Here is a 13,951-nt window from a genome sequence, read left to right on the forward strand (position 1 = left end):
TTAAACTGAGGTTTTTCACGCGTTTCCCCGCAGGCACCGCAGTTCAGATGAGTTCAGACGATCTGAAACCTAACAGTTTATTTTGACTTGTCTACACACGTTGTTTGACTTTGCTTTGCTAACAACAAATTAATTATTTTTTTAGTTAAGCAACAAAAACAGGCAAATGCTTAGAATGCAAATTAAACGCTACCCACAGCTGTCACTAATAATACACTAATAAAAACATAATTTGGAATTTAACCAATTAACTGGTTAACCAATTTGCAAACATGAGCTAGATTTCTATCCAGATAAAGATGAAAGAAAGCTTAACGGCTAAAATAATCTTAAATGACTTTGTTATTTTAAGTGTACTTACTCAACATAATTAGTAAAATTACATTGTTATTGTCACTACTAATTTATTAAAAATAATTACTACAATAAAGTTGATTCTAACTGTTCTGTTTTTGTTGACTTGAACTTTAGAAACAGACTATAACTGTTTATTTGTATTTGTATTTTTTTTTTAATGAATAAACAAATATGTGTATGATCAGCAGGAGGTCCATACACAGAAAGAAGGAACTTTCTGAATACATAATCATCTTTTTAAATGTGAATTTAAAACCTAAATAGGTCATAGTTTAAAAGACCTTTTTTCTGGATGCAGAGTTAGTGTTACGCCTCAGCTGGATTCTCCAAAGCAGCCGAATTAAGTTGCCTGAAATATCAATAAATGTTTAAAATCTTAAAAAAAAAAAAAAAAAAAAAAAAAACTGGAATATAAACCTTTTTCTCCTGACAACCAGAGGATGTGCTGCTCTCTGAAATGACTGCATCACAACGAGCAAGTTCAAAAAGTCTGACTCTAAATCAGTTAAAGCTGGATCAGCGCCTCTCTCTCTTCCAGTGCAAAAACCTTCTTGGCCACGATGACAATTGTCAACGTTTGCTGCATTTATTTTGTAATACAATATATGAGAATATGAGCCACACCGTCCTACTGCTGGACGTCACACACTGTGCATAGCAATCGACTGAACCAACATCTGGAGTAGAACACTTAAAATTGCTGGAATTTAATGAGTTTTGAACATCACAATAAAAAAGAAAAACTATTTTTACAAGTAAAAATAACAGCTCAAATTTCATACTCCATTTCTTTTTTATAATGTATTTATCTACCAGTTTACACACATATTCATATGAAATTAGCTGCTAAAACGAAGGAAGACACTTGTCTCAATGTCTTTGCCCATGAGAAATACAACATTTTATTCACATCTGTTACTTGTCCATGTTATGCCATCATTCAAACTTTACTTTTATAAACCCAACTTCTATATTTCAGGACATCGATACATCGCTTATATGACACAAAATTTGTTGCACTGTTTATATGTTTCTGAAGACAGAAAGAGGTGTTGAGAGTTAAAAGTTAAAATCTCTTTTCTGCATTTCCTGGTGCACTGACTTAATATTAATTTATCATCGTCTATAAAGAAAAAAAAAGATTTCTCTCACTCTCGTTTCTAACCATCACTTCCCACAACAAACATGCATTAAACAGCAGTGACCCGCCAATGCTGCAAACGTTTCCTGTGGCTGATTTAAAATCCGACTTTAAGTTTCAAAATAAGTCTGCAAGCGCATGATCTGAAACTGTGGTCATGAATAATTGTGTGATATGTTTCTATTCTGGTTCATTGTTTTTTGTTATTTCAGGTGTATTTTCGCAAAAAACAAAACAAAAAAACTGTTGAGTCAGAAGAATGGCACATTATGATAAAACATTTAACTAGGATTTTTGGGTCAACAGTCTTTAACTGTGGAAAGTAGAAGGAAAACAACACCTTGCTTTCAGCATTTTTGTACAAATGTAATCTGAAAAGTGTGGCAGGAAATCATCCCTAACCCCTCAACTTTAACACTCTTTAATAAAATAAAGTTCTACTCCATGTCCAAACTGAAAATAAGTCATTCAATGTGTTTTTCTTTCACTGTCTATTTAATTTAGTTTCTTTTGGGTCAAACTTTCTCTGTTGAGTCATTATAGGAAAATTAAATTGAAATAATGGGATTAAACCTGGTGGGAACAGAACGTTTTTAAAACCAGGTTTGATCATCGTGTCTCCATAAAAGATTTGCACTGAAGAGTCGGACTGGAAATGTGGTTTGGCCACATAACATTTCCTTAGAATGGCATCATCATTTCACCTTTATTCAGTTCCCTAAAGCTCCAATCCGGTTTGGAAACTGAGCTGATGTTTCCACACGTGCAGATTTGTCGATTTTACAGTTGCACATTTTATTCATAAAGTTCTCCGATCCTCGTTTTGGACTAAAGGATTCAGAAAATGTAACTCAAATTAAATACTTCATGTATTAAATGAAAATCAATAGATGTATATTTTTTGCTTTTTGTTTAGTTATACAGCTTACGTATCTCAGCTTGAAATCCTTCCAAAACAATTTAAAGATTATAAAGCTAACATGAAAGCACAAATGAATTTACCAAGGTTTTATCTGATCTTTCTTATTCAACATCATTTAAAAAAAAAAAAAACTTTTATTACAAACATGAATACTTTATGTTCATATTTCTTCATGTTGCATCTCAGTTTTCCCCCATTGGACGGACAACTGTTTCATTTTTTTTTTATCTCACCTTGAGAAGCTTGTAAAAATATTCACATCCCTTGGAAATTTTTCCACAAACTTGTATTTTGCACATGCTTTCACTAAAATGTGAAAGCATGTGCAAAACCAAACCTAAACTACTGGCCTTTAGATAAAACAGTTTTGTAGGAAACACACACTGCACGCCATCCTCATAGTGGAACACGGTAGTGGCAGCATCATGTCACAGTTAAATGGTGTAAACTAAGCAATTAATAAATGGAAGAATGGACCAGTCAAAGTCCAGACCTAAATTCAACTGAGAAACTGTGGCAAGACTTAATTGTGCTCATAGATGTTCCACATATAATCGAGACTGCATTCCATAAATTTAACATTTTAAACTCCCTTTTTTTCCCCATGGCATACATATTCACTTCTTTGTGTTATAAAAACTGATTAAAAATACATTAAAGTTGCCTTTTTTTTTAAAGCATTTTGTCTTGTCGATGAAGTTCCTGACATCTCATTACTGATCATTTAAAATCTTACCTTAGCACCAGGGTAGGAGAGACAATTCACTTCTCAAAAGGAACGGCTCTGAGCTCCCGTGTGCAAGCCAGAAATATGCGGCGACACCACAACATGCAGATCTAAACAAGAAGAGTCCCCCATCCCCCCCCCCCCCAACCGCGCTATAAACCCCGTCAGGACTCATCACGTCGAGCCTTTGAGGTGCCCAACAACATTCTGCCTCTCCGTATACTTCTTATCCGGCCGTAACAGCTGGCTCGGGCCTGCTCCGCTCCCACCCTCTGACATGAAACTCCGCATCCGGTCAGACACTTTACGAGGACATCGAGCCGTTTCACGTCTCTCGGCCTTGGCTAAATCCTGCCGGTTTTTATGGAGAGAGGGTGGCGGAACCGCTGGGGGGGGGAGGGAGGGGGGGGCAAGGAGGCGCTTGTCTGCGGCTCTGAGCGCGGCGATGGAAATGTAACCAAACACCCAAAACTTTGGTGGAAATGGAGCACATGTTGAATGACAGGTGTAAGGGGTGGCCCGCTAAATAGAGCGGACGATTTGAGCTTAAAGTGAGCGTATCCACCGGGGTTTACAGCCGAAACCTGAGTCCAAATATAATGGGCAGCGTCACCTAATGAGCTGCTTTGTTTTTCCGCTTGATAGGAGTGTGCTACATGCTTGACGTCAAGGAGTTCATCACACATAACACAGAACAGTTACAGTCATTATATGTTTATTGGTTGAGGATAGTTGCCCTTTTGTCCAAAGGGGGATCAAATGATCTCTTAAAGCAGGTTTATGAAGTTAAACCTCATACACATTTTTTTTTTGTTTCAAAGGAAAATGAGGTTTATTTACTGTCAAGTAACATGTCATCATCGCGTCTGTCCTGTTTTACCACTTCCTAAAAACCCCGTGACAACATGGTTTCCACCTTAACGAGCTGCAGAGGCTGAGGTTTTCCGTGAGAGCGGTGTAAACAGTACAGAGTCATTTTTCAGTCAGATATAAGACACAAGAACTGGTGGGACCCTTTAAGAATAAATATACATAACTACAGAACACACAATTAAAAGATTGCAACTTGTTGTGTTTTCTGTAAAGCAGTGCGTCAGCAAACATCTCTCCACCCAGGAGCACTGCGGTTAAAAGGAGGGTCCCGGTTATTTCGCAGGCGGTACGAGGGTCAGAGGCGCCGCCGCCGCCGTGTCCTCCGGACTCCGACTGTACTTCTGACAGGTGAGCGCCAGCAGCAGCAGCATGGGCAGGTGCCACAGGCTGCAGAAGAAGAGCTTGCGGGCGCTGTTGCGGTCCCCCTGGTAGTAGAAGCGGGCGGCTAGATAGCTGATGTACAGGTTGATGGGTAAGGAGACGACGGGGAAGTTCCAGGTGGTGACGTCCAGCGCGGGCGCTAGCGTCGTCAGCGGGATCAGGGCAAGGCTGTGGCGCAGGGCCACTCGCTTGCACATGCCCGGGTGGGTGACGGACATCATGCGATAGCCGCCGCGCGAGTAGTCTTCCCTCAAGTTCCAGCTGAGAGCGTTGAAGTGCGGGAACTGCCAGCAGTAGAGGAAGCCGCCCAGTACCAGAGCACCTGGTGGGGGTTGGGGGTAGACAAAGGGATTCAAAATCAAATAAAATAACTGTCCAACTTTGAATACCAGGTGTTGCAATGCAATCATTTTATGTTGTATCAAGACAAAATGCACTTGGCTTTCAGAAGACACATGTCTGACTAATATCATCGTACGATGACCTTTTTAAACACAAACATTAAATGCAAATTCCCCGCTGGGTTTCTCTTCCCCTTTGGTTTTTGTCAGGAAACATCTTCTGGCTGACAGTAAATGTTGTAAACTTTGACTGAAAGCTAAAGTTTAAAAGCACAGACAACTAAGAAAACTTTCACTGCTCTCTCTGCCATGTCAACATTTATGTGGTCTAGTGAGTCATCTGGTTTCCACATCCTGTCGAGGGTTCAAGCAGAACTACAGAACCTACTGAGATCAAGAATCAATCATGTAAATCTTTGACTTTGCTTTAAAGGGGCAGTATTCTGTGTTTTCCAGTCACATAGTATCATTTTATCAAGCAAGCTTGGATACTGCAGTTTGGAGGAGGAGCTTTGACGTCAAAGGCAGCATTGGGTCCAACCTAAGAGGTTTGCACAGCAGCTGAGTGGTTGAAGGATTAAAGGATCAATCCTTGTCAATTTTACTGAAATTCTCCCCTTCAAGAAATTTTAGGATAAATATTTGAATTAATAGAGATGACTTTACAATAAAAATTCTGCTGTGTTTAAATTCAATTTAAATTCTCTGTTCTTAAAACCTTCACAAACAAAATGAAGAACATGTAGCATAAAACTGACCGTCGGGTGTCTCAGTGATGTTGAACCACATATGACACATTTGATGCATCTTCTAAATGACACACTTAAGTGTTGCTTAGCTGGAAGTAACATGTCTTCCACTTATCAAAACACAATGAACCTCTGGATAATAACACGATGACAGAAAACAAGAACTCTCGCAGCATTGCTGAGAAACCAGCGAACAATGCGTCTCTGAAAGCAAAGTCAAAAGAAAAGGAGCTGTTCGAAAAGCCAGGAGTGGAAAGACTAGGCGTTACACTTGTGCCGGTCGTACCTGGATCCAGACTGCCTGTGGCAGCGCACCAACCCATCACAGGGGGTATTGCTCCGACCACCGCTCCCACCCAGGTGTTGACGATGCTGAGCCTCTTGAGTGGCGTGTAGCAGCAGGTGTACAGAAAGATGTTGAAGGCGCCCAGGAAGCCTGTTAAGGGGTTTACTGCCAGCGTGAGAAGAGCAACTCCAGGAATGCCACAGGCCAGAGCGAATGACACGGCATGTAGTGGGCTGATAAGAAAAGAAGAGAAAAGAAAAAAAGAAAAGAAAGAAAAACAAATCAGTTAAATCAGCGAGATAAACACGTACAAGACGAAAGCTTAAAAAGAAAAGTTAAATTGCAAAAATTTGAGCTCAGGGAAGAGCCCATCGCTATCCTGGGAACTAAAGGATGATAAAGTTTCGCAAGCTTGTGGAAACACAAGATAAGACAACGAGAGCCGCACAAATTTAGCACCAACGCAAACAGACCCACAGGGGCCAGGAGCCAGCATGGCTGCGTCTCAAAACGGGAGCTTAGGAGGAAACTCATCTGATAAGAGCTCATCAGGGATAAAAAAAAAAAAAAAGAAAAGTGGCCTCGGCGAGATGAAGGAGCGTGTGCGCACGCCAGAGATCAAAACGGGCTGAGAAAAACCGCAGCAGCTCAGCCTGCTGGCTGGATGAAGACAACTTCCTCCTCCTCCTCCTCCTCCTTCTCCTCCTTGTCAGCAGCAGCCATGGTAAGGCCTGGTTCAAATTCAGCACCAACTGATCCGTAAATTACAGAGAGGGGAGATTAAAATCTTGACCAAACGCAGGCCTCTTCTTCAAAAAGCAAACAGGGTCTTTATTTTTGGTGTGGTGGCCACGCAGTGAGATAAGAGCATTAATGTGATGAGTGGTGTTGTAGCTGCTTTATGTGGCCTGAGGTGGAGCCGTTCAGGCTGCCTATGAGCTGTTCACAGCCCTCCTGTAGGCGGGCTCAGCTGGGGGTCGGGGAAGGAGGTGCGTCACTTGGTCAGAGGTGGGTTTGCTGCCCGATGCCGACAGTTTAGCAAAAAGAAGACAGAAAAAAAAAAAAAAAAGAAAAATCATCATTTTAAACATTAGGAGGAAGCAGTGGTCGCAAGTTTGTTTGGCTCCAATTAAGACCTGAAATTCAAACATGAAGCAAGAATACGGAAAACTTGTAAGATGTTTATGTGGCAAAAAGCTGCTAATTGCTTTTAAGCTACATCCAAAGCAATTCTAAAACTTGCAACTAAATATAACGCAATTAAAAAAGGTGAGAAAACACTAGTCAGTATAAACCATGCAGGCTATGTTTAGAAGCACAGATGGATTAGAAGCAAACCGACAGCAGCGGTTAGCCTAAAGTCAAGATGGAGAGTAAAACAGATCTGGGATGTTTCTTCAGACTAAGATTTTAAGACTCCTTTGCTTGAGAAAAAATTCAAGATAAAAATATGGCCCATATTCCTGCCACTGAGGAAAAGCAAAAAGGGTTTATGTTTCAGACAGAAGAGTGGAATTAATGGGTGGATGGAAAGAAATAACTCTCAATAAATAAATGAATGTTTAGCAATAAACTGACATATCAATGGACACATGGACAGAAAGCCAGATGCACTGGTTTTGCAGACGGCTGGATGAATGGATTGTTGGACAGATGTCTGTTTACAGAAAAAAAAAAATCTGATTAGACCAAATTATTTTTAGTATGTCATATCTACATCACTTAGACAAAGTTAAAGAGAATTACGGTCCCGCAACACAAATATTCTCCCACATTTCTTCCTTGCCTGTTCCAATGTGCAAGATAGCTGAAGCAATTTCCACACTTCTTCTGACTTTGAGATTAAACYCATAGAATGTGGCGAAAGAATGGCTTGTTTGACAGGAACGTCAACCGACCCATATGCTCTCTGTCTTCACACATGTGATAGCTCAGATTCGCAGACAGTATACAAATAACTTCTCTTGTTAGAGAAAAGTTCAAGGAAAAATGTTTACACAAACAAAATATTTTACATGACCACCTGTAAGCACTGAAAATATCAAATTGTAAACCAACTGTCCATTAGGATTTTTCTGCAGATTACTTAAATATGAGCTGCGTAGATATAACTTGTTATATATCCAGTCCCTGGGAAAGATCTGTGGGCAAAAGGCAACGCTACAGGTTTATAAAAGTGATCTTACGTCTAAACAAGAGAGTTGTGGGTTAGGGCACAACTAACTCCTCACATCTGTCTATTCCTCTCACAACACCCTAATAAGTCAGCAAGCAGCTATTCATCAGTCATCAGTGCAAATCTAACTGCAAACACACCAGTCATAGACATCAAACGCATTTTGGTCACAATTCACCACCAAACACTAAACAGAACCTGGGTGGCCTAGTCCAAACAAGGCTACTCAGCTGCAGCATGTTACGCCTCCTACACACTGTTCCATTAAACAGGTGCATCTCAATACGAAAGAGAACATCATCTAAAATGTAATTTGCTTCARGTAATTGAAGATTTCAAATTGATTTTTTTTTYCATGTTATTTTGACCGTTTTCCCGCAGACAGCCGTTGACACCCTCCATAAGGAGCGTAAAAGACAATGTGATTGCAAAATAAAGATGTTTTCACTGAGTTCTAAGTTTAAAAATAAAAAGTTAAGTGAAAGGAAAAAGTGTGATAGTAAAAACGGTCCACTAGCCTTAAGAGGATTGTGGAGYAAAGCCCATTCAAGAGTCACAACAGACTAAAAGCATGAGGGGCATCGACAACAACTGTCACATTCCYTGTGTATAGCTACTCCTAAAAACCAGAAAAGAAATAATCAATAATAAAAAAATAATCAATATTTCTATTTCAACAACAAGGTTTTATGGAAAAAGTGGTTTCTGATTGGCTTCTATCGTTTTGGCAATGAACAAGACAGCTGGAGTTTGTTAAAGAATTGACCTTTTCCCACCGCTTTTTATGATGCTTTGTACTGTACATTAGTAACTAGCTAACATCGATTTAGCTCTTCCAGATATGGATATTGTGCACTAATCCAACAACAGTAAATTTGCAATATATTATGCAGTCCTAGGCCAGTGTGACGTTTCCACAATGATGATGATTTAAGAAAGTTTGTCATCTGCTGGTGTTGGTCCACTGTTTAATTTTTTTTAAACCAAGTTCAAAGTCAGCACAGCTGTCTTTTAGGAAACTGAAGAACATTTTATGCTTCCCTCTACTAACAAGCTTTATGGAAATAATGATTTTCTTGCAGGACTTGGTGCCAGTCCACACTGCCAAAAGTTCCAGTATCTGCTTTAATGACCATGTATAACTATGCTAGATGATGACGAAAGACACAAGACTTAATGCATACCAACCGCAGGCCTGCATGCCAAACTGCATCGATGAAGTAATTCATGCAAAAGAAGCCCCGACCAAATATTGAGTGAATASAGTACAAGGACATACTTTTCTGTGGGCTATGCTTATTTTTTTTTTTATTTGTTTGATGCATTATTCTAATTGTCTGAGGTACAGAATTTTAGTATTTCCATTAGCAGTAAGCTAATTAAGATAATTAGTTGTGCTAATMCTAAAGGACTGATAATAAACATTAGTTCCTCGAAAGGCTAAAGATCTACAGTAACACTGTATTTAGCAGAAGCTGCTGCTAAAAATGCTAAATTCAATTCAAATTATTTCTGCCCTTGAACATCAACAACCTTTGAGCACTAATTTAATTTTGACATTATATTTGACATGTTCTATAACGCCTCTAGATATTTGTATTCATGTTTGTATCTTGGTTTTATTTTCTTCCTGTTTATATCTTGTTCAAAATAAAGTTAATGGGGGGAAAACAACAGAGAACATGATGAGAGAAAAAGGAGCTGCTGCGTAAATAGTCTTCGAAATAGGAGAMTGAATGTAAACGTCTAACTACTTCAATAGATARCCAAAACTTCAATGCACATGACCTTTTTAAACTAAAAACTTACAAGACAGTCAAGAAACTTAGCACTTTTGAATGTATCWGGAAAAATATATATTTAGGGGAAGCCAAGTGCACAAAATGTTTTCAAAGTTAGCAAAAGCGCTAAATGTAAAATTAACGAACAGAGTACAAGGAAAAACTCCTAAAACTTGTCAGGATGTGGAAAGATTCCATTATGAGTTTAACTCGTTAAACTACGGAGACAAAATAACTTTCCAATGATATTTTGATGCATTGAGATACACCTGTACATTTTAAAAGAATGCAAGAAATAAAGGTAAAAAGAAGCAGAAGTCCAATGTGGGAAAAAACAGAGAAATAAGTCARAGAAAYAAGTACCTGATCTGTCCTCTGACGAGGGGACGGTTCTTTGTTCGGTTCATGTTGGAGTCAAAGGGCACTTCAAAGTACTGTGACAGACAGAACGAAAAGGCATGTTAATGATGAAGACACATAAACAAATGTCATTCTCCTTAAAGTACAAGACRTGAGGGACAACTAAAGTGCATTTTGTACTATAGCATTCATCAGTTTTGGCTGTTTAGGAATTCTTACATACAAGACACCTGCAAAGATACACATGTGGCTCGGAAAAGAACTCTAACATTTATTTATTTTTTTATTTTTTGCCTCATAMAGATGCAAATAAAGGTCAGGAATGGAAAGACTCAGCTGCCATKGCTTCTTTTCTACTTCTGTCTGCATGCAACAGATATTGCTCCACTTGCTTTGCACAAAAATGCCWGTCAGTGATTTGGTATGGCAACAATTACTGTACCACACATTAGAAACGCAGGAAAGAAAAAACAACAACAACAACAAAAATTGTCTGCTTTTTAAAAAGTCAAACATGGTCAAAGTCAAGTGATCATCCTGGCGAGTAAATAAACTTGAGGTGCAAGGTGGAAGCAGCGAGCCGTTGGCCGTGGTGGAGGGACGGGGAGACGTAGGACTGTTCTGGGATACAACTTTGTAAAAACTACGTATACGCCTGTTTTATGATCTGCTCTGGAGGAGTGAGCTTCAAAGAGCTCCCATGAGACTGGCAATGTGTGACTAAAACGCAAACATATGGGGTGCTTAAAGACAGGAACTGGCTAATCTTTGGATGTGTGGAAACACACCTTCTTCGATTGAGGCCTTCGGCTAATGAACAAAACAGATAAAGCGCTGCCAGAACAGAGCTGCGGGATGCGTCGCTTCCGTTTATGGTTTCACTGAAATATTTAACAGACAATTTGCCCTTGTTTTACTTTAAAAGAGTCCTCAGACTTCCTCTTCTAAAAAAACGCTGAGATAACATAGTACTTCAGGCCCTGGTGGGATCCACATCAGTTGACACACAGTTTAGCTTTKAAGAACCTTATGATGTTGTGGATGTAGTATTTGCATGAAGCATAACATATCTTCCCGTGCTGAAAAAAATAACTGGGAATGAGCCAAAATTTAGGTTCGAACTTTGCGTAGGCCACTCCAAAGTCTTCAATTTGTTCTTTTTGTTCATTCGGAGGTGGCAATGTTCATCTGAAATCCTGAGTTAATTTAAGGCCACAAATCGTGGAAAGGCACACCTTCTAAAATAGTTTTCCTTTAATAAATAAAATGATAATTTTGCATTTTCCAAAGTTATCTTATTCTGATAACATGTTTTTGATAACCTCAGATGTCTAARTGTGACAGAAAAGCAAAAACAGAACAAATCAGCAAGGGGGCAAATTCTTTTTCACATCGCTGTAGAACATTTAAGGAAAAAAACAAAAGAGAAATGAGATTAAAAATTAGAAAATAAACGGATGATAGATAGTACATGCTTGGAAGAGGTTTGCTTGGAACCTAGCAGTGAATATGTCAGGTTTAATACGACAGTAGGGAAGATATTTATTGACATTACTGACTTTAAACGTATCATCAAAAGACACAAGTGTTGGAAAACAAAAATGTTAAGAAAAACGGGACTTTGCAATARAACCAAAAATGGTCAAATATCCTTTTTTGGCTGAAGGTGGCGCAGAAGAAAGACTTAAACGGTACACACAGACGTAAAAATAGAAAGTGCAAAAAAGCTCTTTTCCTCAAGGTCCGGCATTGTATGAGTCCACAGGGTCTGACGCACAGCTGTGGCTGAGAGGCTGTCGGACCCCGAAGCCCAGACTGAGGTGTTAATTCTATTTCCTGGGTCAGGAAATGCGTCAAGAGGTCAGGGGCCGCATGAGAGAGAAATGCACTTTGCGGCCAGRCGAGASAAAAGCCACGCAGAGCTGAGCCAGGCCTCAACAAGGGCCTGGGGCCAAGCTTACTGCTGCAGCCTGGCTCACATAAAACGGATCCACGGTTTTCCAAAAACATTATTGTAACTTTTTTTTTCTTTCTTTTTTTAAATTGCAAAAATGTCTTGTTTAAAACAGTTCTCATGCATAGTAAAAAAAAAAAAAAAAAAAAAAAATCCCATCAACATGTTTGCCATCATTTGGATGGTTGTCACGCTTGTTGTCAGATGATGATTTAACGTGAGCGCAGGTCACTCTGTCGGCCCCCCTGGGTGCAACATGCCGTCGTTTCACAGAACGCCCGGCCCCGCTCTGGTTTGGTCCTACAGCTCTGCCGGTTGCCGTACAGTTCCTCATCTGGTTCACATCAGCGGCCCTCTAAACCAGTGTGATTAGCCTCCATCCCGAAACACACACACGCACACACACACACACACACGCACAGAGCACTGCCATGTGTTACAGTGATGGCAATGAAATAATTGGCCCACTTGTGTTTGGTGTGCATGCAGAGGCACTACTAGGGGTAAGTCCAGAGGCTGCAGCAGGTCTTCTGTTGCTTTAAGTCGTGATAACTTGACTTTGTAATTAACTGATGGAGGTCAACGGGTATGACTTAGAGCTGTAAWGTTAGAGCACATGAGAACATTTATTTACAATGACATTGCTACGGAAAGACCTTATTCTAATGCCTGCTGAGGTGACATTAATACTTTAAAAGACTTCCTCTTAATAAATGCAGTTAGTTGAAGCTCTACAGAGGACCCACAGTTTGCACCCCCCTTAAAACGTCATTTTGTTTTTAAAAAGCGAGTATTAGAGAATGATAATAAAATGAGCCTGCATTGAATGCACAAAAATATCTATTTATCACGCATCTATAAGGTGGAAAATCTCAACTTGTTCATGTCTGCTCTTAGTACTTAGCAAATGTTCTTCAAATTTATCAAGAAAAAACTCTCTTATAGACAATATAACATGTAAGATTTAGTTCAGGAGTGCAAACGTTTTAATTCCTAATTTTTAGTTTTTGGGGTTATTTTTTTWAGTAGAGTTCAAGACTAAAACTGACTGACATTTGGAGKTTTTCATATTTCCATTCATCTCGACAAAGCCCTCGGCTCCATCAGAAGAAAATGACGCCACAGCATGATGCTGTCACTACAATCTTCCAGTGCAGGTTTGGTGTTATCGAACATTCTCCCACACGGTTTTAGGAGATTTTTGTCRGGCCTGAATATTTTATTTGGAATAAAAGACTTCGGTCTTCGAACTTTAGAATGTGGTTAAAGCAAGAGGAGAATTCAGAAGATTACCGTCACATGTGGAACCCAACCGCTYCTCGTTTCTGCAGCTCCCTCAGTGTTGCCGTTTGCCTCTTGTCGGGCTTCAACCGTTTCGTTTTTTTTTTCCATTTAAAACTTTTTCTGTGTTTGTTCACTGCTTTACTTTGYAACTTCTATGCAAAAGCTGGCTTTAAGTAAAGGATTCAACCATCTTTACAAGACCATTTAAACTTTATTTCAGCTTCATCATCCRATATCCTATAATTAAAAGACAGATGTTAACTATGAAGGCTGTAACTAAACGAKTTAGTATCATGAATCTAAACACTTMTCCAAAAAGGCTCTTCTTTTAATCAACATGTTTTCCTCAGAAGGATACGTTTACTGGTTAGTTGACTTATGCAAGATATGGTATGTTAAAAGGTGGTATCTTTTACATTGCAAATACTTGATGTTTTATCAGGGATTTGAAGATCTTAGACTCATTTTAATAGCGGCTTCATATGAATGGATAATGTARRAATCTTGAGCCAAAAATTACTTTAAAAATTGGTTTAAGATTAGTTGTTTCATCCTGAAGTCATTTGGCTTAAATTACAAACCTAATTGAGAATATTGGCTACTGCTTGTTTTAAGACAA

General features: G+C 39.2%; 1 protein-coding gene across 1 annotated transcript; it reads right to left on the reverse strand.

Moving 5' to 3' along the window:
• Positions 1–3,845: 3,845 nt before the first annotated feature.
• On the reverse strand, positions 3,846–10,259 carry cox10 (cytochrome c oxidase assembly factor heme A:farnesyltransferase COX10). The gene is made up of 3 exons (XM_008437274.2): positions 10,098–10,259; positions 5,778–6,010; positions 3,846–4,723 (listed from the first exon to the last, which is right to left on the reverse strand). Exons 1-3 carry the CDS (start codon positions 10,139–10,141, stop codon positions 4,293–4,295), a joined length of 708 nt encoding a protein of 235 aa, XP_008435496.1. The 5' UTR covers positions 10,142–10,259; the 3' UTR covers positions 3,846–4,292.
• Positions 10,260–13,951: the final 3,692 nt, after the last annotated feature.

This window comes from Poecilia reticulata, linkage group LG19, assembly GCF_000633615.1.
Source record: "Poecilia reticulata strain Guanapo linkage group LG19, Guppy_female_1.0+MT, whole genome shotgun sequence".
In the NCBI taxonomy this organism is placed as follows: domain Eukaryota; kingdom Metazoa; phylum Chordata; class Actinopteri; order Cyprinodontiformes; family Poeciliidae; genus Poecilia; species Poecilia reticulata.